The sequence below is a fragment of the Thermobia domestica genome, chromosome 7 (assembly GCF_964235325.1).
Source record: "Thermobia domestica chromosome 7, izTheDome1.hap1.1, whole genome shotgun sequence".
Classification (NCBI taxonomy): Eukaryota; Metazoa; Arthropoda; class Insecta; order Zygentoma; family Lepismatidae; genus Thermobia; species Thermobia domestica.
Genome location: NC_137460.1, coordinates 32,962,369 through 32,987,860, shown reverse-complemented (window position 1 = coordinate 32,987,860; position 25,492 = coordinate 32,962,369). Strand labels below are relative to the sequence as shown.

The window sequence follows — 25,492 nt, the reverse complement described above, 5'->3', positions numbered from 1 at the left end:
AAATCTTCAAGTTTTACGTCCCACGGTTATGCCGGCTAGGCTAAAGGAGACGGTGATGATGAGAAATGAATGAAATGGTGGAATGAAGAAAGTGGGAGGAAACGGAAGAACCCCGACGAAACCCACGCACCGGTGTTTGTCCATCACAAAATTCACTTGGTGGGAGCAGGGTTTGAACCCGGGACCCCATGCACCAGAGGTGAAGAGTTATTTAGTTCAGTCTATAAATGACAGTATTGGATCTTTGTTACAATTACTAAAACTGGTGACTCATTAAGTACAATCAAGCAGCTTTTATTTGAATCAGTATAGGTGGCTCCAATCAAATTTTCTATCCAACTAACAAATATCTTACTAATTATAATCCTACGATGACATTATTAATTTGTAAGGAACTTAACTAGAAAAAATGAATTTTTCTCCAACGATTTTGTTTAAATTTCATTAACAATCCTACATATCATCATATATTCTTTCTTAAATATGCACAGGGCCAACCCTACTATATGTGCAATACGTGCTTTTGCACGAGGCGAAAAGTTTCGAGGGCGGCAAAATCTGTCATAACCATATTATTTAAAATAAATATTTCTTGTTGGAAACAGACTTGATGATGATGGAAGTTACATTTACTAAGCTGATATTCTATTTGAATACTAATTCATAATCCATGTTTAGAGTGTATTAGTTTAAGGTCACATTGACAGTGCTAAAGCAAATGGTCAAACAAATCCCAGCACGAATTGCTTGATTATTGTTAAATACAAGAACTTAATTCTCGAACAGTGCCAAACATTTGTTAAAATTAAGTTTGTTATCACAGTTTTGATTGAAAACTAGTCTTGCCTTTTGTCATAAATAAGTTTCTTATCATTTAAGGTGAAAACAAGCTTTTTAAATTGTTTTTAACAGATGTAGAAGGAAAATCAAGAAATAAAGATAAAGGTGCTAGTTCCACTGATATATTGGGAGATTAAAGGTCGATATTGAATTCTATAAAAAAGGATTACCAGCTTTCCTCTGCAGCTGTGTTTGCTTTACCTTTCACAAATGTAATGGATTATTATTTAAAAGAGATAAACAGATACAACGAGATTGTATTTGTAACATTTAGGCCTTCCTGAGTGCGAGTGCACTTTTCCTCCCCTTCGTTGTTCAGGATGATGTACAGTAGCATACTTAAAATCATGGCTTTTAAAATTTGTTCTTTCTGGAGAAGGGGGGGGGGGCGGCAAATGATTTCATTACACGGAGCGGCAAAAATTGCCTAGGGCCGGCCTGAATATGTATAATGCCAGTTTACTGATTCAAGGTAACGACTCTAACAACTTAATTCGTTCTTAACAAATAAATATTTCATTAACAATTTGAACTTTTGGCATAACCCATTTCTATCTTCAAAGACAATCATAAAAGAGAAGTTTACTGATAGGAATGAAACTTGTTCGGATGAGTTCCTCGAAAACGATTAGAATAATTTTGTTTATGTTTCATAAAGGAATATTTCCTTAATAATTCTACAAAATGGCATTATTTTTAATTAAATGTGTGACACAAAAAATGGAAAAGAGAAAATGTGTATGGTGGTTCTCATATTTTCTTCGATCTGTATTGTTTCATTCTGATATTTAAATTGTATTTATCAACACCAGTGTTACAGTGCAAATAGTAATGCAAAAATCAAAATAGCTATATGTTCATATGAGAAAAAAGAAGAAAATTCTTCCCTAAAATAATACTAGGATGTAAATTTTTAATAACGTTTGAGTTATCCTTATACAGATATTCATTTCCTACCGGAACGGTAATATTGTCTCCAAACCTGAACTATTTTTAATAGAGCATTCTTCATTGTTTGGGCATCTCAAATTTAATACATGTTATACTTTCGCTCAACCTATTATCTGGTTAAACAGGAGAATATAGAAATAAATAAAATTAATAATAAAGGTTTGATTCCTACCTCTTGAATCCGTTTCATCCAAAGTCGAACTCTTTGTTCCAAAAGAGCCAAATTCTCTGCATCTTTCGTCATCTCTTTGATGTCGTCAGAAGAGTGAATATGTGTCAGAAGCTCTTGGCCATCGTCAAATAAATTTTGTTCATTGCAGACATCTTCACATACTGGAATTAAGTAGAAATGGAAACAGTAAGAGTACGTATAATCAACATCATACAGACAATTTATTTGTATTGTTCATAGAATGCAGTGTACCATGAATAATAGAAAGTTCGGATAAAATGGATGGCTGACACCTGCTTCAGAGCTCATATTACTACTTCCTTTACATAAATATACTGATGCAATCGTATTAAAGAGAACCCACACATACTGTTTGATTCGATAGAAACTCCTTTCACAGAATATACTGTATATCTGAACAGGGTATGCTAATCTTAGCTTGAAGGTCCTAGCATACCGGCCACTGTAAAGCAAAGGCTGATCTTACGGTTTGTAGAGGGGATACTGTTAGTAGTTTGAGCGGACAATACAGCGTTACGCAGAATTACCGCTTATGTGTATTCTGACGTATCAGTTGCCCATCGGTGGTGTACACAGTAAGGAGCAGAGGATTTCCACAGCACGCATGGACCCCAGTCTTCCTCCTTACGTAACGAGAAGCTCCTGAAGAAAAGGATTGCTCAAGAATGCGATGAGCAATGCAATCAGAGCTACTATATCTCTCATATTATAATGTTGGTACACTAAACAATCGATTGCTAGAGGCAAGTATACGTTCTCTACACTAAACAATCGATTGGTAGAGGCAAATATACGTTCTCGGGTTCCTATTGCCCTATTACTCCTGACACCTACTTATCCCCGAGAACGTCTTCGGTGGTGTCGTCAGTGACTGCAGTGGCCAGGCAAATGGAGGGCAGTGATATTCAGTGATTAAAGTCTTGTCTCACTCGGACAAAGTGATTGGCTGTGTGAATGTCCGTAGGCATACAGGTGAGCAGATAAAAACAGCAAATGTTCGCACTCACTATACAGAATCCATACCGAGTATTCTGATGAGTCAATTAGGCACACATTCAACTTGCCTCTGATCTTCATTCAAAGGAGAATTACTAGTGTGTCGCACATTTGTGATGTTATCAATTCTGTCCTACGTATCCGACACTACGACTCTTCTAGCAGAATTACATGCGTTCCCTTATCGTCAGTATAACCTATTGTGCTTTATTCGGTAAACGCCTCCTTTCCTGGCCTCCTAGATCTCCGGATCTAGCCCTACCGAATAACAATAGAACATGGTTAGGCAGGATTTCTATAGATATTAGTTTGTTTTCTTTGTCTTGATAGTGAATGTTGACTTGCTCGAATTTTCAAGTTTTTTATGTAAGTTAACTTCGATCGTGTAAAATTATTGCTTGTTTCTCCATGTTACAATACTTAATTTGAATGTTTTGTGACAAACATGTTCTTAAATCATCATCTTTAACGCCACTTAACCGAGACGCAAAATCAGAATACACTATACTGTCTAATTAGTGATAACTGAATATTTTTTATTTGCCATGATTTATCAATTTCTCATTCAGCAATACAACTAAAAAAATAAATTAAGTAATACACGTACTCTACATACCTATTTATGTGCATATAATAACATTAAATTATGCATACACACCAACGTCAGCGATCTGAAAAAATAAAATTTTGAATTAGCCACTTACAATAGTCATGTAATAGCCTATCTCCATCAGAAACTGAAAGAAAACATTGGATTAGCCAAAAGCGCAGCTACATGATGTAGCAATTGTACATTTATATACAGGGTGTTTGAAAACAACACCAACAATATTTGGGAGGTGATTCCTAACACCACAATAAGACAAAAAGTATAGGTCAACCTAGGTGCACAAATGCTTCCTTTCGGAGTTATGGGCTGCCGAAAACATGAAAAAATGAACTTTAAAGATCTATAGTTCTGAAACTATAGGACCTACCATAGTCGGCTCAAAACTTCATTTAGGAACTTCTATACAAATATGCATGTTTCAAAATCCTGCGGTACTTCCGCAACAATTTTTATAGAGGTAGTTGGTAAGCACTTCAGATTATATGCCCATAGCCAAACCCTCTCTATAAAAATTGTTGCGTGAGTACCTTAGGATTCTGAAATATATATATATTTGGATAGTACACATATTAGTTCCTAAGTGAAGTCTTGGCCCGACTGTGATAGGTCCCATAGTTTTGAAGTTATGGACCTTTAAAGTTCAGTTTTTCATGTTTTCGGCAGCCTATAACTACGACAGAAAGCATTTGTGCATCCAGGTTGGTCTATACTTTTTGTTTTATCTTTCTGTTAGGTGTTGTTTTGAAACACCTTGTATATACAGGGTAATGGTTACCTCCAATAAGGCAAGAGATGCCACCTCTTTCAGCCTGCTAGTAATGTCTAGAAAAGAATACTTAATTTATCTAAAAATATCTCTTAGCGTAACAGTGCTACACGGATTTGGGATTCTCTAGTGACGGTATCGCCTTATGGGTTTCTTTCTTCTTCCTTTTTCATTTTTGTCCAGTTTGGCTCCAGGGTTATCCCCGATACTCGTTTGCCAAGGCTGAGCTAACCTCCGAAATTTATGGCCTAGGTGAAAAATTCATTCTACATCCACCAGTGATTGAACACTCGCTAGATTGACAGTCAAACAGTCTACTAACTGAACTACAGGCTGCCCATGTCAATTTATCTAGTAATGCAGGTATCTTAAAACTATTGCTACCATTGTTTTTCTGCTTAAATTCTTGCCCAAAATCATGTATCATATTGTCCTATTTCTATTTACAAAACTTGATCTGCATTCAAGATGGCGGATTTCAAGATGGGTGCCGTCAAGGTTCACCTTACAGTACGACTTCCCCTTAGGTATAGTATGTACCCACATTGTTGTTATTGACTTTTTACTATTAATAGGCAGTTTAGACGATGTGGTACTGAACGTATTGTGCAATTGTACAGGGATATGCGACATTTCAATCTGCCATTTTGGTTAATTCCACTTCAAAAACGCAGCTCCTTTTTTTGTTTTATGTGTGGTCTTTCTGTGGGACTTCCTTCCTCTGAGTGAAATTTTACGGTAGGTTTCGATATGAGCTCATTTGATACTTCCCTTGTGAGTTGATTTTGAGTTTAACGTCCCATTCAGCAGCAAGGTTATATGAGAGAGGACCTTAAGCTCAACATGGAATCCGAACCACATGAGCTCCCGCTCGGAATCGAACCCGAGTCTCCCACGGCAAAGGCGCGTACGCTAACCGCTTAACCACCAAGCAGCTCTGTAATTTTAAAATAATAGGATTTTATTAAATATACATTTTCTACCTAATAGCAGTCTCCTGTAATTCAGTTTCTTTGTTCGTGAGATATATTTTCCCTCATTTCTCCTGACTACTTGTGTGCTTCCCTGACTTGCCAGGTCTGTAGAAACCATATTAGGTCTACATTGTATCTAAACGCCATCTGGGATCCGGCAACGAAAAATCGTCAAGATATGCCAAGATCTGCACCTAGAATAAGATTCCATGCTCCAAAGATATATTCAACTTATGTACGACTGGACAGCGCTGAACAACTTTATAATGTGTTGCATTTTTTATTTTTAAATGCCACTGTTATGTCCTTCAGGCTTATATCGTTATATGAAATATTTTAATGCTTATAGTGAAATGAATGGTCGGGATTCGAACCTATGATGGGCAATTTGAACTAAAATAATATATTTTTTTATGTGTTTCACAAGCACAATATCAACCAAAGGTGGGAATCAATTTTACTTACACAGTATTATGTTGTAGATATTTATTAAGATAAACTATTCTTATTACCTCTGAGAGCACTGCAGAAAGACCTGAGACCAGGAAGGAGCTGATTTTTGACAACAGGACATCTGCAGTCATCATCTTCTGTGTCTGTCGTTGGGTGCGCGAGTGCTTCCATGAAAATATGTTCCATTATCCTTTCCATGCTAGTCACCAATCCTATTTCCTTAGCGTCTATTACACCACAAAAGAGATCCTTTTTAAAAAAGAAAAATCAATTATTGTAAGCTAACCAAGTGTTAAAGAATCAAGTAGTTAATCAAATCTTTAAGGGTCTTGACTACACTGCCCATAATTTTTCTATAGTGCTACCAAAATGTCTTGAGCCATGGCAAAAATGTGAACTAAAGCTCACACCCACGCGTTGAGCCAATAAGGGTTCAGCTACTGCTAAGCGAGAGAGCCTTCCAGCCGTCTGCGCCAAAGGCAGTGGAATTCCTTCAGCCGATAGCAACGCTTAGAACCGAAGACTAGGTGTCAAGTCAATGTGGTATATTTATAATAATGTTTGGTAAGTAACTTTGTAACAACAAACAATATAATAACTTGGAAAATAGGTATTATTCAGATTTAAAAAGTATCACTCCAAGGACCCAAACAGTGAGAAAGGGAGGCAAAAATGTACAACACACGCAACTTTAGCCAAATGCTTAGAAAAAAAATGTAATAAATTAGAAAAATCGTGAACTGCAGTATATGCATAAACTTTTCTGCCCATAAGTATGCTTATGGAGACGCATGATCAGGGGCGGCGATTAGGCGGGCAAGAGGGGGCAGTTGTCCCCTACTTATTTGAAGTGACCAATTAATGTATACAGTTTCATTTGGAAATGTAAAGTTTTCGTATGTATTACGGTTCATGGGGAAAAAATGATGCCATATAATATTTGCCATTGTGTGAGTACGTATTGGTTATTTGTATTCCCGTGGAGTTATGAAAGCTATACGAATTGCGTTTCAATTGCAATTCAAAGCAATTAATATTGCAATTGCGTATTTATTTAAGTGTCGTAGCATATGCTTGTAGTATTTACTGTCTTTCATTTTCTAAGAGTGATAACATACATTTAATGACATGTATGAAATTAAAAATATAAATTATTCATTAATCCCCAGTTTCAATATAACTTCTACAAAACAAGCCTCATTATTCATTACTATGATTAATATTATCCTTTTCATTTATTTGTTTTGTAAATTTGTTGTTAAATAATTTGATGACACTATTTTCCAGACAGAATTTTAAGATGTTCATGAGCAAGGAATCAAATATCTTCTTACACCTTCATTGTTTAAGAGTACAAAGGGATAGTACGTACTTGTGTTGCTCTTGTCAATTTACTTAATAAAATATGAAATACGATTTTTTACAGAAAAAGACAGTATCCTATTAGTTATACAACCTTTCGTCAAACAAAGTGTTAGAAACAATCAGGAAAACTAACATTGATATACAAATATTCAGATCATGTCTTACCCTGCCACTTTTCATGTCCAATCGCAGCCATTGTACATGATAAATCCAAATGTCAAGGCGATCATACACCGAAGGTAAATATTTACAAAGGAAGTAACTTAGAATAAAACTGTTTAGTCAAATCTTTTTTACTTCCGATAGGCAGAATACTTAATAATAGTATTAGTAACTCAAATTTACTTCGCGCTTACGAGCAGTGGTGTCATTCAAATTATTTTACAACCGATTCTGAGATTAATAAGCTAATTAACTTAGTATTAACGTTACTGTATAATTATATTATTATTATTATTATTATTATTATTATTATTATTATTATTATTATTATTATTATTATTATTATTATTATTATTATTATTATTATTATTGTTGTTGTTGTTAATATTTGTAAGTATTGAATCTAAAAGGGAAGAAATACTTTTAACAACCGGTTCGAGGGAACCGATGCGAACCAGCTGAATGATACTACCCGTTACGTGGCTTCTGAAAACATTAAGAAGTACCTACCGTACTTAACCATAACTCAAAATTAAGTGTAGGAAGTTACTGATTTCCTGTGTATAGGAAATGCTTCTTGAGTAGAAGGGGCACGGAGCTTTAGAGATAGAGCGCTTACCTCCGGTATGAGGAGCAGTGATGAAAATTTTCCGGAAAATTTTCCTTTTCATAAAAACATACTCCATTTATTCCTACATCGTTGTTTAGCCGTGATGTGAGGTAGAAAATTTTCTTCTATATTTTTCCGGAAAATTTTCCATTCTAAACAAATATCAACGATCGAGCAACAATTCCACAGTAATCATAAAATTGAGTGAATTCATGTATAGAAATGTTAAAAAGTGAAAGATCGTTTAAAGAATCTGAAAATTTTCACGACTCAGACAATTTTCAGTACTATATACGAACAAGAGAAACAATTTTTCATGAATCGAAATATTTTCTCTGCCTTCTATGGAAAAATTGAAGAACTTTTTATGAGTCGGAAAATTTTCATCATTTTGAAGCAAAAAGTAAAACAACTTTTTGTGAATCGGAAAGTTTTATTGCTCTGTAGAAACAAGTGAAAGGAATTTTCATGGATCGGAATATTTTCATTGCGATGTAGAAACAAGTGGAAAAACTTTTCATAAGCCGGACAATTTTGGATATTATGTATAGTGATGTTAGGTGGAAAATTTTCTCCTATATTTAAGTGCACATTGAGCTATAAAATTCAATTCCTGTAGAGGAAAGTTAGACAGCAACAAATTATAATTACACAGTGTTTCTCTCTCTCTCTCTCTCTCTCTGTGTGTGTGTGTGTGTGTGTGTGTAAAGTGCAGGGAAGGAACATACATCGAGTTCGTAAAGAACAAATATCCCATTCCAATATTTAAAATGTAACAAGAAATCGAAAAGAAACCTTTAAGAATTTATCAAAGATTTCAAAACCAGAAAATTCCACTTTTTCTTTACATATAGGCCTACCTATGTAATGAAATAACTACATAAAAGTTCCTTATGAAGATTATGTTTGTAACAGAAAATAAGAAGAAATGCTTTAATTTTATTGTGTTTAACACTCGTAAATCATAATTTCAATATTGGAATTTTGTATAGTCAACATCTTAGAGCATATATTTGTATTGTAAAACTACCATTATTATGTATAAAAATGCATTAGAAATAACGACGATTTGACAGAACAAGTACATATATATATGATTTATATTATCTCTATTTATTTCTAAATGTTGCAGTATGTAAATCTAGAAAAGTAGTAAAGCTATGAGAAAACTTCGTCTTACGCGTATTAAACTGACGAAATATAATTCTGTGAGATCAAAGGTGGATTCTGAGTGAAGAACGCATTGAAATTTTTGCAACATTTTTGAAGAAATGAAGACTCGTTAGATTTTCATTTCATGAAACTTTTTATGACAATACTTATTACCAATAAATTTTACGGGTAAACAACGATGTAGGAATATGTGGAGTATGTTTTTATGAATCAGAATATATTAATCACTTTTAATAAATTTAAATTTTAAATAATAGAATGAGATATTTGTACTCTATGAACTCGGTGTATGTTCTCTGTGCTTTACACACGCAAACATACATACATACATACATACATACATACACACACACACACACACACAGAGAGAGAGAGAGAGAGAGTTGAATTGAGTTGATTTTGAACTTAATGTCGCTTTCAGCAGCGAGGCTATATGAGACGGGACCAATTGATTAACGTGGAATCCGAACTACATGAGCTTCCGCCGGGAATCGAAGCCAGGTCTGTCATTCAAAAGGTGCGTATGTCAACCGCTTAGCAACGAAGGAGCTTGCAGAGGGAGAGACATAGAGAAACACTGTAAATTTTTACTTCCCAACTTGAAATATTAGAAAATTTACCGGTTCCGAAAGCTAATTGGAAAACTGTAATTTGTTGCAGACTAATTTTCCTCTACAGAAATTGTATTTTGAAGCTCTATGTGCAATTAAATATAGTGGAAAATTTTCCACCTAACATCACTATACATAATATCCAAAATTGTCCGGCTTATGAAAAGTTTTTTTCACTTGTTTCTATATCGCAATGAAAATTTTCCGATCTATAAAAATTCCTTTCACTTGTTTCTACAGAGCAATAAAACTTTCCGATTCACAAAAAGTTGTTTTACTTTTTGCTTCAAAATGATGAAAATTTTCCGACTCATAAAAAGTTCTTCAATTTTTCCATAGAAGGCAGAGAAAATATTTCGATTCATGAAAAATTGTTTCTCTTGTTCGTATATAGTACTGAAAATTGTCTGAGTCGTGAAAATTTTCAGATTCTTTAAACGATCTTTCACTTTTTAACATTTCTATACATGAATTCAATCAATTTTATGATTACTGAGAGTAATGTTGCTTGATTACTGATATTTGTTTAGAATGGAAAATTTTCCGGAAAAATATAGAAGAAAATTTTCTACCTCACATCACGACTAAACAACGATGTAGGAATAAGTGGAGTATGTTTTTATGAAAAGGAAAATTTTCCGGAAAATTTTCATCACTGCTCCTCACACCGGAGGTAAGCGCTCTATCTCTAAAGCTCCGTGCCCCTTCTACTCAAGAAGCATTTCCTATACACAGGAAATCAGTAACTTCCTACACTTAATTTTGAGTTATGCTTAAGTACGGTAGGTACTTCTTAATGTTTTCAGAAGCCACGTAACGGGTAGTATCATTCAGCTGGTTCGCATCGGTTCCCTCGAACCGGTTGTTAAAAGTATTTCTTCCCTTTTAGATTCAATACTTACAAATATTAACAACAATAATAATAATAATAATAATAATAATAATAATAATAATAATAATAATAATAATAATAATAATAATAATAATAATATAGCGGAAAATTTTCCACCTCACATCACTAGTTAGTACAGTAAAATTAGGCAGAAAAACACCTAAACCCGGGCATCCAAAAAAACAAAGGTTTGGCTGTTCCAAATTGTTTATTACCCTTTATTCTAAGTGTGGTAAAAAATCTCCGCAGAAATAGTGTCGGGTTTGGGAGAGAGAAGGGGTAGAAGGAAAGATTAGAAAATTATTATTTCTCTTTGTTAAAGATACAGTTATATTTTTGCTCCGCAGATGACTCTAAATTACAAAATCTCGACATTTCATCTGCGTATTGTTATTTTTAAATCAACATGAATAATTATTATTTTAATATTAATGTTTAAAAAATGTAAACGACATTCTCTTGTGTATCTACTTTACTTTTTACGTTTAAAACCTATTTCTGATAATTTACTATGTCTTCCAAACAAAGGCACACTGATCAAGTATAACAAGTGGTATTACCGGTAGTTGTTTCATAACAGTTTTGATTTGCTTTGTGGACGTGAAAACGATATTATTATCATTGTAAGTATGAGTTGTGTATTGCAACCTTGTGTTGATAAAGGCGGTGAACTTATTCGGTTAACTCAAAAAGGGAGAGATAGAATAATAGAGTGTAGTGAAATTAAGCAAGATGGTGTGAAGAAGAAATTCGAAAAGGAAGTAGTGTTGGAAGTGCATAAGGAGTGTCGTAGGCGCTACACTTTAAAACCCAAGCCACCTCCAACAGTTCCAAATCGTGAGCTTAGACAAACTCCCCGTGCTCCATTTGACTTCAAAACAGTGTTTCTTGTGTGGTCACCAATGTGAGGACGTATCGAAATGAAGATATCCATACCAAGAAGAATGGAGTGAGGTACAGACAGTTGAGTTGATAAAAGGTATCCTGAAGACGCAATAAGAAGAAATTGTGTTTGGGGACGAGAAGTACTTCTCAGACTTAGCAATGTCATTGACCTAGTCCAATGTGATGGTAGGTACCATAGGTATTGTTTGTCAAGATTCAAGGTGGAAGGCTCAAGTAAACCTGGAAAGCCAGCAACTAGAGGCGGATCAATAGCAGACTCTGAAAGAGCTGCAGCATTTGATAAATTATGTCAATATTTAATTGAGAATGATGAATGCCAGTACACGTTGAAGGAATTACAAAAACTGTATAACGATCTGAACCCTAACGTGGAATCATACGATGACAGCCACCTGAAAAGAAAATCGATCGGGTGTTTTGGTCCAACATACATGTAACAGATCTTTCCGGAAGAAGGGTCGTAATTTGCTTCAGTGGAACAGCATCCAGAATCCTGTCGGACATCTGGTACCAAAATCTTCAAGTTGTTGAAAAAGATGATGAATTGAGAGTGATCAAAACTGCAGCAGCAATAATTCGACGAACACTGAAATCTGAAGCTTATGATTGTTCTCAGTTTCCAACTCTTGAGCAAATTCAAACGGGAGTCCAGATCTTATTCCAGAATTACTGAAGACACCGCTTTATGAAATCATTAAGCCTACCAGGATAACAGAAGAAAATAAAAAAAAAGTACTGAACGGAATGCAATCGCTATTGCTCATTCCATAATTGCAGTATCTCGGCCAAAATCATTTGTCCCCTGTTCAATTTGGTATGGGTCCAGGCTCTTAATTGACTTACTGGCAAATATGGGGTTTTGTTTTTCTTATAACGAAATATTAAAATTCGAAAGGTCAGTTACCAGTGAGGACAAATTAAACATTAAATCAGTGCTATGTTCAGTATGTCTTTGATAATGCTGATTACAATGTACATACTGTGGATGGTCATGCCACTTTTCATTCCATGGGTGGTGTACTGTGTGTGACACCTGAATCTGCACTGAGTGTTGACACCTGTGTACCTCGGAGGAATGTCAGAACAAAAGAAATTGAACACAGTGGGTTAACGGAATTACAGATATACAAACGTCCAGATACATCTGGGTAAACACGTATAACTGCTTTAAATTGGAAAGTAATGCAAATTAAACCTTTATCAGCTATTACCACCCACACTTTGAATATGTTTTTGTTGTCTGGTATTTGGCTTAATGGTTCGTGTACCGATAGTAAGCCTGGTTGGAGTGGTTTTATGGAAAGGCTGCATGCTGAACAACCGTATGAAACATCAGCAGTTTTGGCTCTTCCATTTGTGAATTTAGCACCCTGAAACCCTTCCACTATTTACACCGTGCTCCTTTATGCTGCTCAGGAAGGTGCTAAGCAGGGTCAGGCTTGCACGATGGTTACGTTCGATCAACCATTATATGCCAAGGCTCGGGAAATTGTAGCTGCAGCCCCTCTCAGTAGCCCTCTGAACTCACTATTCATTCGCCTTGGAGGGTTTCACTTTCTCCTTTCTTTTATAGAATCAGTAGGTCATATAATGGCTGGAAGTGGTTTGGAAGAGGTGTGGAGTCAAGTATACACAAAAAACAGCATTCCGCAAATGATGCAGGGGAAAGCATATGCCAGATCTATTCGTGCTTTGTTCCTAACCCAAGAAGCCCTTATAACAGTTTTCCTTGAGATACACAATCCTGATGTTAACAAGGAAAATTTAAAGGCACTCTATTCGCAATTAACTTCTTGGACAATAGGTGCTGATGAGACAGTGAGGTCTACTGCAGTCAATAATTTAGCAAATACTTTAGATGAGCAGCTGCAGAATTTCAAGGAACATGGTAGAACACAAAAATTGTGGATTCAATTAATAGAAATGGTACATCTTCATAAAAGCAGAGAGAACTGGAGATTTTTACCTCCATCTTCACTATGTGCAGCAAATACTGCCTTTTCTCCATGCCACAGGACACTTGAATTATGCGAAATCGGCGCACGTGTACTTGCAAGATTGCCTACATCTACTGAGTATATTACCCGAAGAAGAGTTCCACAAATTTATCACCAGAGGGTTCTTCACCATTCGCCGAAGTAACAAATTTTGGTGCGGTGTTTGGACCGATATGACCATCGAACAAGTGTTAATGCGGGAGATGAAAAGCAGAGGTGGGTTGACTGGTGGCAGAGGAATCACTGCATCAACTATCGCTACATGGGCGAAGTCGAGGCCTGCAAGCTCCAGAATCGTAGAGGCAGTTGAGAGATTTGCATCTATTAATTATGCTTCCTCAGAGCAACACGTAGAGTTATGTGATGCAAACCAGAAGCTAAATGCCAAGCACCTAAAAGTTTTAATAACTTGATTTCGACTGCACAACCCTTTTACAAAACCTCCTCAGCTGTCTTCTCTCTCTACGGTTTTATTGGCTGACTACTACAAATTGTGACGAGGCCAGTGATATTGGTCTTTCTGCAATAAAAGAGATCGAAGGGCTGAAATTCAGTGAAATCCATTTAAAAAGAATCGTTAGCAGCCGTGACAAAATCTGTCACCATCCAAAATGACATCACTCACGTCAACCCCAACCAGTTGTTCCATCGCATGGTTTGTAGTGTGAGAACAGAAGAACATTTAAGAGAAATATTTAAATATGAACTATGTACATACCCTCCCTCACTGTTCGATGAAACTGGTTTGATGAGGAAAGGAACCAAGTCTTCAATCCTAAAAGTGTTACCAAGTGCAGGAACCAATCCACCTCCTGATGATGAGATGGCACTAATGTGGTCGATGGAGGGCATTTTCTACATCGTGTTGTTTGGCAACGCCCTGCAACGTTTCAAGTAATATGCCGACAATATAGTAACTATGTTCTCTCCCATTACGGAAGAGCTACTATCGTGTTCGATGGTTATAGGGAAGAACTCAACACAAAAGATGAGGAACATCTGCGAAGGTCTCGCTCAGCTAGCAACATAGATGTGAAAGTAGAAGACCACATTCACGTCACCTTTGGGCAGAGTGATTTCCTTGCCAACCAGAACAACAAGGAACAGTTAATATCCCTTCTGACATTACACTTGAAGGAAAGAGGGTGTCATGTGCTTCAAGCATATCGGGATGCAGACACTTTGATTGTTTCCACAGAAATCGCAGAGGCTCAAAATGGGATGGAGGTGCGAGTAATAGGTGATGATACTGATCTGTTGGTTTTGTTAATTACTCTTGCTCCCCCATACTGCAGCTTACGCTTAAGGATGATTGTGCCTGGTAAAGGAAATCAGTCAAATAAAATTTACAATATTCAAGAAATGCAGCATGAAATAGGGGACATGAAGGAAGTTCTGTTGTGTGTTTATGCCTTTACAGGCTGTGACTCTGTGTCCTCAATATATAGGAAAGGTAAGACAGCCCCATTTAAAAACGTTAAAAGTGATGAGGAACTCAGAAAAAAATGCTTATTTTTAATTATCCTAATGCACAGGCAGACGATATTGCTGAAGCTGGCCATGATTTTTTTTTTCTATCTTTATATGATTCCCACAAGACACGAAATTTGGATGCTTTATGTCACCAGATATATTTAATGACAGTTGCAAGACAGCCAGTGCAAGGTGAGTTTAAGTTAGCTACTCTACCTCCAACGAAAGCTGCAGCAAGGGAACATTCACTGAGAGTCTACCACCAAGTGCAACAGTGGAATGGATTCAAGAAAAACCCACTAAAATGGGGCTGGAAGAAGGTCAGTGGATATCTGCGTCCAACACCAACAACTCTTGCTGCTGCTCCAGAATGGTTGCTACGCCTCATCTCTTGTTCATGCATAGAAGAGTGTTTAAGCGACTGTGATTGCCGAAGAATTGCCCTTCAGTGCATAACCATGTGTAGTAACTGCGCTGGATATGGATGCAGTAATACAGATTTTGCCACTGATTCTGATGCGGAAGAAGATGTGTTGACAGATGACGAGGATATGCAAGAATTTTCTGAAACAAATTCAGATAGTGATGAGAATGATGAAGAGAAATGAAAACTCTCTGTGCTTAATGTGTTAAGGTAATAATTTTCGTTTTAGGTTTGTCTAATTATATATATATATATATATATATATATATATATATATATATATATATATATTTGCTTTTCATACAGTAAACTCTAATTATCCTTGTAATTGGGTGGCGCGGCAAACTTATACCGGACAGTGCGCAAAATGGACAAAGAAGAATACATCTACACGAAATTTCTTTTGGACAATTTAATCGATCATTTGAAAACAGACACATGTTATATGGAGCTACAATGCATACCTCTTCTTAATGTCAAATTGAATTGAAATTTGCAGGTGAATCTCTACAAATAACATTATTACTACCTAAACAAACAAGTTTGTTGATTTGCTTTCTCATAAAGAATCCACTGGCTTTGTTTTTAAGTGTTAAAATACCTTTTCCTTTTTGTGATTTTATTTTCCTACGTAGATTTTCTTCAGTAAAGAAGATCGCGGATAATCGAGAATTTACTGTATTTGTTTTATAGGTGTCAAGCATATAGATTAGATGTCAAGGATTGTATATTAAAGTATTACTTATATTATGAATATGCTTTTGATCAACAATATTATCATTTTTCTAAACTAATTTCAACAACTCATACCAACCCCCCGCCCCCCTCTCCCCTCCAAAACCCGACAGTCTTTTGGCGGGGACTTTTTACCACATTTAAGTAAAGTGTAATGAACAATGTGGAACACTCAAACCTTTGTTTTTTTGGATGCCCGGGTTCGGAGCTAATTTTACTGTACTATAGTGAGGAGCCCCTAGTTCGAAACGGCTAATGCAAGTTTGTGATAAATAACATCGTACTGGTATGAGGGTTTTCATAATTCTCCTGTTTCCTCCCAAATTCTCATTCTACTAATTATTTTATAGGCATTTACGTCCATTAATCACCCATCTCCTTTAGTCTAAAGGACATTAATGCGTGGGACATTAAACTAAAAGTACAAAGAAAAAGTTAACAGCATAATATGGCATAACGCCAGGAAGTTTAGTTTATACAAAAAAAAAAAAAAGGAGCGACTCCCCGATATGTGCAACTCGTGCACTTGCACTGGGCAGCAAAATCTGTCTTTGCTCGAAACAGACTTCATGATAATGGTACTTAAGTTTACTAAGCTGACCTATTTGAATACTACATTCATAAATCATGTTTAGTTCGCATTAGTTTTATGTTTTGGCAGCCTATAACTCGGAAAGGAAGCATTTGTACACCCAGGCTGGTCTATACTTTTTGTCTTATCTTGGTGTCAGCAATCACCTCCTAAACGTTGTCGATGTTGTTTTGAAACACCTTGTATTGCTTGATAGAAGCTGGCCATTCAACGAGAGCAGAATGATTTATGAAAGAGCTGTTTTTCAAGAGTTTGACACTTACCAAAAAAAAAAAAAAAAAAAAAAAACTAAAACAAAAGCAGAAAGGAAGAGTTTTAACATCAGGAAGAACATTCACAAAATTCAATAGTTTTCTTTCTTTGTGTAAGAAAAATATCTTTGACCTATTTTCCCCCTCCGTTCTGCATTGATTCCCTTCTTATCTACTGTTAGTATAGTAATATATTACAGCAAAAGATTTAGAAGAAGAAGACGAAGCAAAACTATATAAACATCTTTCCTTTAACATTTTCTTCTATCCGTTTGGCATAAATTATCAAAAGAAGAAGAAGAAGATTATTTATAATTTTGGTTGAAAGACTTATTTTCATGAGAGAGGTAGAACGAAAGGGTAAGAGGGGAGGGGCGATGGGAAATTCCATATTGTAGAAGATTTTCCTGTCAAAAATAACTAAAATGATCCACCAGAAGGGTTTCAATGCTGCACTTTCTCTATTTTAAGCACCACTCCTCCTGTGCTCCACGCAACCCAATGGTTTAAGTGAAAAACGATAATTACGTTGGAATCCAAAAGAGAAGGGCTTTTCGCATACATTAAATATAAGCCTAGTACCATTCAGACGATGGTACAGATTTTTCTTTTTGTGACTTCCGGAATTTCTCTTATATGAACATATATATGTTTCTCCTTTTCCTAAAGTGAGGAAGAGGATGGGACTTATTGATCTAGTAAAAACAGAATGGACAGCTGCTAATCGAGTCTTTTGGAGCCATTTTAAACACCTGTAAATTGCTCATATCGATCGAGTAGCGAACAATCAGCAGTTGTTGAAGGTTAGATATATGTAAGCTACATTATAATGTAATTTTAGTCGTAATTAAAGTCACAAACTTGATGATAATTGCGTTGGAAATCACTGGAGAAGTGCTGACAATATCTTATTAGTTAAAACAGAAAACAAATCTATAATTTCGTTAAGAAAACAAGTAGCTGAAAATACACGTATATATACTAAGTGAAACTGTTTAAAGCTTTTGAAGACTGTGTTGCGAATTTCGTGTGAAAAGAAGAGCCAGCGAATGAGAGTGCTTCAGCGTTGCCACATTTCTTAAGGAGACAAGCGATTAGCTGATGCATATTTCACTTACAAGGAGACTCTCTCTCTAACTATAAATGTTCTTGGCTAACTGCACAGCACTTCAAACGAGAAGACTGTTTGTAATTGTAATCGCCATATTGGATCCATCATTTTGTATTTTGTAAATCTGACGTCTATATTAAATGATTGTTTTGTGTACATGCTTCGAGACCGCTCCTAACGTTTAAAAGGTGGTTTCTAACCTTAAACCCGCACCATTGCCGAAATAAAAAAAATACATGCCGATTATTTTTCGATGTTCTACAAGTGTGCTAAGTTTCATTCAAATCTGTGAGTGACTCTTCCTAAAGTGTCCTTGTTAGTTGCAGAAGTTAGCTACTAAAATTCGTTTGATTAGTCACAGTCTCTGCTATGTGACAACACCGCGTTCAGGGTTAATATTATTGGCTAAGCCCAATTTCCTCAAACGGCACCCCTTTATGTAGTTGGTCTTAGTATAATTAAAATTTGATAACTTGGTAACAATGAATTTGAGCAAAACGTTAGTACATCAGAGGCCAGGGTAGAGAAAATATAATTATATTTTATGATTGTACTTATGATTAGAGATCGGATGTTAAGCATCATAAGCACTTACAAATCGAAAAATAGTTACTAAAATCTAACTCATAATAACGAAGGTAAACATGTAATGACATACAAAAACTACAATTAAGTCATGAATACCTTTGAAATAATCTTGTAGAAACATATTGATTCTTATTTGTAGAGAACATTTTTCAAAATGAAATGAAATCTCTCAGTTTAACGTCCTACGATTATGCCCTTTAGACTAAGGGAGACGGATGACTAAGGCAAGCGAATGATAATGGAAGAATTTGTGGAATGAGAAAGCGGGAGGAAACGATAGTACGATTTTGTCCACCTCAAAGTTACTTAGGAATCAAACCAGGGTCCCCATGTACCACAAGTAAGCGCTCCTACCACTAAGCCACTGTGCCCTCAGCATCTTTCAAAGAGAGGACCACTAAATTCCCTTCATGTGTACCTGATACATTGGTTCCAAACCTTTTCTGGATAACGGCACACTTTATTGAACACCTACGAAATCGCGACACACTGGTTTGATATATTATTAATAATAATGTAAATTATAATAGTGTAAGATAATAAGTGACTCTATGTAGTACTTGGTGAATTATGTTGTTGCCATTGGAGGTACTGACTGATACCGTACACTCTACCTAAAAATTGATTTTAACTTATTATTAAATGCTTCATGATTTTTAACTTTTTAAATTTCGCGACACACCCTGTGGAACTGCACGACACTGATCTAATAAATAGATTATCCCCAACATATTATCACCACAGTGTCAAGTTTCACAGCATTTTCTAGTTACACAACAACCTAGAGAAGGACTTTCGATAGTATTAATTATATTTCGATAGTATTATTATAAAATAATTTTGACAATCTGTTACAAGGGATCGTTAAGTACGATTCCAAATGATAATAAGGTATTTCGTCAAGTTGTTAATTGATAAATTGTGTTTTTGATTGTATAACACCTTTCTTTAAAAATCTGAATCTTTATATTTTCACGGGCCTAATCGAGTCATATTTAAAACAAGCGAAAATACAAATACTTATTGAATTAATTGAAACACCTGGAGTTGGAAACATGTCAGATGTCTAGGTTGGCAACGGCCAGATAGCGCCGGTATCGAAGGGCTGTTGACAGTGGAGTGCTAGGATAAACTCCGTATTACGTCAAGAGCAGTAGAACGGTGTGTGAAATTTACTGAGCAGACGATGATACTGTGGCTGACCTCTCTCATTTCCAAATAGGACATATTGTTGGCGCTCAGTTATGTATTGCGAGCATGACGAAAGTGGCAAATGTGTTGGGCGTGTCGCGAGGGACAGGTTCCAAAGTGGTGATCGTCTATAAAACTCACACCAAAAACCACATCGGCGAAAAGGAACAAACAATGCTCGGAAGGAAACCTTCAGTGACAGATTCCGCCGACTGTTAAATCGGACTGACACTCAGAACCAGGGTTGCCAACCGTCCCGATTCTGTCGGGACTGTGCCGATTTGCCCTTGTTCTGTCATCTGTTGACATGTTAGAGACCGAGTCTCGAATTTTTTTGATAGCCCCTGTATTGCACTTTGTATTTACTTTATTTAGTTTTATTTTGTATTATTTTTGTTTTTATAGTTTTCTGTTCTTTGTTTTATAGTTGTACAATCCGCGGCAAAAAACCTGCAACATGAGGATGTAAGTTTATTGTGAAACTACGCCAAACAGCACAGGAAATGAACATAACGTCTAAGGGGAACGAATCACGCCAGGATAAACCTCGGCCTCCTCCCGTGCACACTTATTTTGGAGCAAAGGACTTCGTCGTTTCACAATAAACTTATATGCTCATGTTGCAGGTTTTTTGCCGCGGATTGTACAAGTAATTGTTTCATTAACATTTTCAATGAATAAAGAAATTAACATTTCCTTATCGAAACATAATTTTGGTTAATATGTGCATACTCCAAGGATGGGGGCATTTTACCCCGGGGAGCGGGGTAAAGCGGTCATTCACAATAGGTCAATTTATTTCCACATACAACTTGGTTGGTTAAACTTTCACGCCTTTCACCTCTTTACATTTGTAGGAGAAAGAATAAAGAATATTGTACTGCAAAATCATCGACTTTCCATTCATAGCAACGTTGCTATTTGAAGTTCAACCTTAAGGTGTCCATAATGCCCCCACCTTCCCTACTTACCTTCTGGAACCCTTCTTCTGGTAGCTGTTTGCCCACATTCAGTCGAAACATGTAGATACAAATCCCAGTAAGTGGAACGTCCCAACCATTGGTGAGGAAAAGCTTTTTCCTCGGTGTCAATTGTACAGATCCTTGCCTTTTCAGTTGAGGATTTTGTGCGGTACGACTCCCTCCTGGTTTTACCTAATTGAAGAACATACATTACAATATATTAGAAAAAGAACAAGATAAAACTAATAATGGCTTTTCCGATTACGGAAGAAAATAGTCTTTCACTAATTTTAACACTTTTTTATTATAAGTTCAGATTGCATCCTTATGGATCCAAAAGGAAACATTTCAGCCTGAGTAATGCCATTGCTATAACTTCCACTGCCGTTACTCCCGGTCTGGCTTAATTTACTTGTTGCCCTTGCTGATCTGGGAACAGTTGAGTTAATGTTTGTTGCAATTTAGCACAAACTTAGCACATAGGTTAATGCTTTATTGCAATTTAGCGCAGACCCTTGAACTCATCACGTAGAGTTATTACTTGTTGCAATTTAGCATAAGCTTAGCACATAGGTTAATGTTTGTTGCAATTTAGCGCAGACCCTTGAACTTAGTACCTAGAGTTATTGCTTGTTGCAATTTAGCTCACACCTTTGAACTTCGCACGTAGATTTAATGTTTGTTGCAATTTAGCTCACACCCTTGAACTTAACATGTAGATTTAAGATCTTATGCAGAGTCGTTTTGACGCATGATTAGCGTAATACTAAAGACTTGACTACTGCAGGAAACATATGTTAGTCGAGCTCTTTAGGATGGTCACGCGTCAGAACGACTCTGCATAAGGCCCTTAATCTTTGTTGCAATTTAGCGCACACCCTTGAACTTAGCACGTAGAATTATTGCTTGTTGCAATTTAGCTCACATCTTTGAACTTAGCACGTAGATTTAATGTTTGTTGCAACTTGGCAACACCTTTGAATTTTCTAAAATCAGTTACGCAGAACGGCTTTTGCTTATTGGCCTGACGTGGCAACAGTTGGGTGGTTTCAAGGACATTAAATGCTCAAGCAGCCAACAACAAGCGAACTGTCTTCTGCTTGAAACGCTAATGTTGCGTGATTTAAAGAACGGATCATACTACGACATGGTTATAATAGTTAACAGTCGCTGCTCCGCTGCGTTGCACTGTCTGCCTGTCTGATGTCAACATATGGCACAAACAAGCCATTTGCAGATTTAAAACTACTATGAGGATTTAATTGTAACTTAACAACAGCAGTGTTTGAATTTAATTACTTCAAAATACAGCAGGACGACGGCCGTAACTATATTTAAATTTAAGCAGTAATGTTTATGTATTTCTATAGCAATACATTTTGAAGATTTAATAGCAACTTAAACTGTAGTGTTTCAATTTAATTATTGGTAAAAAAAGATTGTGTTATTGCTAAATATGAACATGCTTTGATGTTTATTAAGAAAAGGGTTGTATTAAATGCTTAAATAAACTCCACAACTATTTATCTATCTAAATAAATAAATTAAAGAGTTTGTTTGTCTGTGTGCGGCACTAGGGACCAGACGATTAGACCGAGAGTTACCAAAATTTGGTCACGGGTAACTTGAGTTGACTTGAATCTCAGTTTAATGCCCCTTTCAGCAGCGAGGTTATGTGAGACGTGGACCTACTGATTAACGTGGAATCCGAACCACATGAGCTCCGCCGGGAATCGAACCCGGGTCTTCCTCGCCAAAGGCAACACGGGTAACTTGGTTCAGGTCCCAGATCAAGACGAAGCGTTTTTTTTTTAAATTTCGAACTGGGGGGCGTTTACAAGGACCGGCCTGGAGTCTGGGCTGAGAGTTACCAAATGTTGGTCACGGGTACCTTGGTCCGGGCCTCAGATCAAGACGAAGCGTTTTTTTTTTTTTAAATTCGAACCGGGTAGTCTCAGGGGGGCGTTTACCGGGACATGTAAAAGTAGTAGAAAATGATCGATATTAGTGTCGAATTCATAATTTTCGCGGTTGCTGAGATCAATGGTGACATTTCCATTAGCAATGACTTGCAAATTCAGATATTATTGTATGCGGGCCGAGGGTCACCTGCGGGCGGGGGGGGAGGCATAAAAATAATCCAAAATGACCGATATTAGTGTCAAATCCATAGTTTTCGCGGTCGGTGAGATCAATGGTGAAACTCCGATCGTATTCACCCCATTCGGCTGTGGGCCGGGAATCACCGGGAGAAACCGAGACATGTAAAACTAATCCAACATGACCGATATTAGTGTCAAATCCATAGTTTTCGCGGTCGCTGAGATCAATGGTGAAACTCCGACCGCATTCATCCCATTCGGCTGCGGGCCTGCGGTCACCGGGTGGGATGCCGAGACATGTAAAAATAATCCAAAATAACTTATATTAGTGCCAAATCCATAGTTTTCGCAGTGGCGACACTTCCATTAGCGGTGACTTGCAAATTCAGCTACTATGCGGGCCGGGGCTCATCTGCGAGTGGGGGTTACCAAAACATGTAAAATTAATTCAAAATGACCTATATTGGTGTCAAATCCATAGTTTTCGGGATCGATGATTTCAATGGTGAAACTTAAGATCGCGTTTACTTTTAAATTTAGCCCCGATCAGCTCAGGAACGGGGTCATAATAGAGGAGTCATCGAGACATGTAAAAATAATACAAAATGACTGATATTAGTGTCAAATCCATAGTTTTCGCGGTCGCTGAAATGAATGGTGATAGGGGTCTACTCCCATAGGCGTTGACTTCCAAATACAGCCCCCATCGGCTGGGGGTCAGAGGCGTTTTTTTAAAATTCGAATCAGGGGGTCTCAGGGGGCGTTTACCGGGATATGTATAAGTAGTAGAAAATGACCGATGTTTTTATTGTAGTTCAGTTTGTTTACATAGACATTTTATCTGACCCATGCGAAGAGTGGGTATATTCAGCTAGTAGTAACTAAAAACATGGAGACAGCTCTATTAACCACAGACTGTCGTTACTACAGGTGCGAAAAAGCCGACTTTTTGGAATGGAGATTTTTTTCCTATTAGAAACTGGAAATTTTCGCTTTTTGACTTTTTATAATTTTCTTGTTCAAGTACATCTTCTGTTTTCCTATAATGGACATGACAACTAAGAAAGTGCGTTTATAATATCCAATATTTGTGCGTTATGTTCAGTCAAGATCTGCCTATTTTGATTGATTTTCAAACTGCAGGTTTTGCCAGCAAATGTTACTTATGCAACCCCCACATCCTAAGAGTCGTTTTGGTTGCTAACTATCTTATAAGGTACCTAGAAGTTATCCACCTCGATATTTGTATTTAACTTTTCGCCTAATTTCTATCTGACAGGCAAGAAAGAAAAAAAAAAAAAAAACAAGGAACAGATACAAAACCATTTTTGGTTTGGTACAAAATCTTGCTCATATCTCATTCCCAGTTCGGGGAAGATTTCATCCTGAGCTTCAAAGAGTTCAGTTTGTAAATGACAGCCACAAACGGCTATTTTGAGTCTGGTGTTAGTTTAACATCATTATTAACAGAAGTTCTGCTTTCTGTCACTGTGTCACATCGTGTAGTTTTTTTTAAATAAAAAAAAAACTTGTGAATAGCTTTATAAATATTAGTGCATTTTAAGTTTATATACAGGGTGTTTCAAAACAACACCGACAACGAATCGATCAATTTGGGTGCACAAATGCTTCCTTTCGGAGTTATAGGCTGCCAAAAACAAAAAAATAAAGGTCCATAGCTCCAAAACTATGGGACCTACAGTAGTCGAGTCAAGACCACTTAGGAACCAGTATGTGCCTTACCTAAATATCCATGTTTCAGAATCCTGCGATGCTTCCACAACAATTTTTATAGAGTCAGTTGGTGAGTACTTCAAATTATAGGCTATGCCCGTAGCAAAACTCCCTCTATAAAAATTGTTGCATGAGTACCTTAGGATACTGAAACATGTAGTTTTGGATAGCGTACATATTATTTCCTAGTTTACGTCTTGATCCGACTACGGTAGGTCCAATAATTTTGGAGCTATGGATCTTTAAAGTTCATTTTTTCATGTATTCAGCAGCCTACAACTCTGAAAGGAAGCATTTGTGTAGTCATGTTAGTCTATACTTTTTGTCTTAGCTTGGTGTCAGGAACAACCTCCCAGACGTCAGTGTTCTTTTGAAACACCTTTTAGTTTTTGGTAGGGCACTGTTTGGCACTGTTTGAATACTTACATCTGAAATTTGTATTTTTAAACAAAAATGTTGCACCTAAAATCCTAACTCTAATACAAGTTTAACTATTGGAGAGAGATGAGTTGCAAAAGGAAAAACTCTGTAGTATGCTTTCGAATTAGATCAGAGAAACGAGATATTACTTTTTAATGTGGCGTGGTATTTGGTTAACTTAACTCAATATTCCTGTTACATTCTTTCTAGTTTCTCCCTTATTTTCTCTTTTATATCCTAGTTTCTCTTATTTTCCACCCTCTCCCCCAAATCTACTAAGGTTGATAAGCAGCCGATACTTTACTCCCTCCTGCTTGTGACCTCAACAAGGATGTTATAAAATAGAGGATCTGCCCATACAACAAAATCGTGAAGCCATACGTCACAGCTTCGCCACACCTACTCTGCCT

The 25,492-nt window shown here is 36.6% G+C and overlaps 1 protein-coding gene across 1 annotated transcript in view; it reads right to left on the bottom strand.

Moving 5' to 3' along the window:
* The window catches only part of LOC145689139 (dynein axonemal heavy chain 5-like), a 53,133-nt gene that overhangs the window by 7,473 nt on the left and 20,168 nt on the right, over nt 1–25,492 (bottom strand). The window contains exons 4-6 of the mRNA XM_081763271.1: nt 20,836–21,018; nt 5,843–6,032; nt 1,964–2,124 (exon numbers count right to left, since the gene is read on the bottom strand). Of these exons, the coding sequence (XP_081619397.1) occupies nt 1,964–2,124; nt 5,843–6,032; nt 20,836–21,018 (534 nt within the window). The remainder of the gene's footprint in view (nt 1–1,963; nt 2,125–5,842; nt 6,033–20,835; nt 21,019–25,492) is intronic.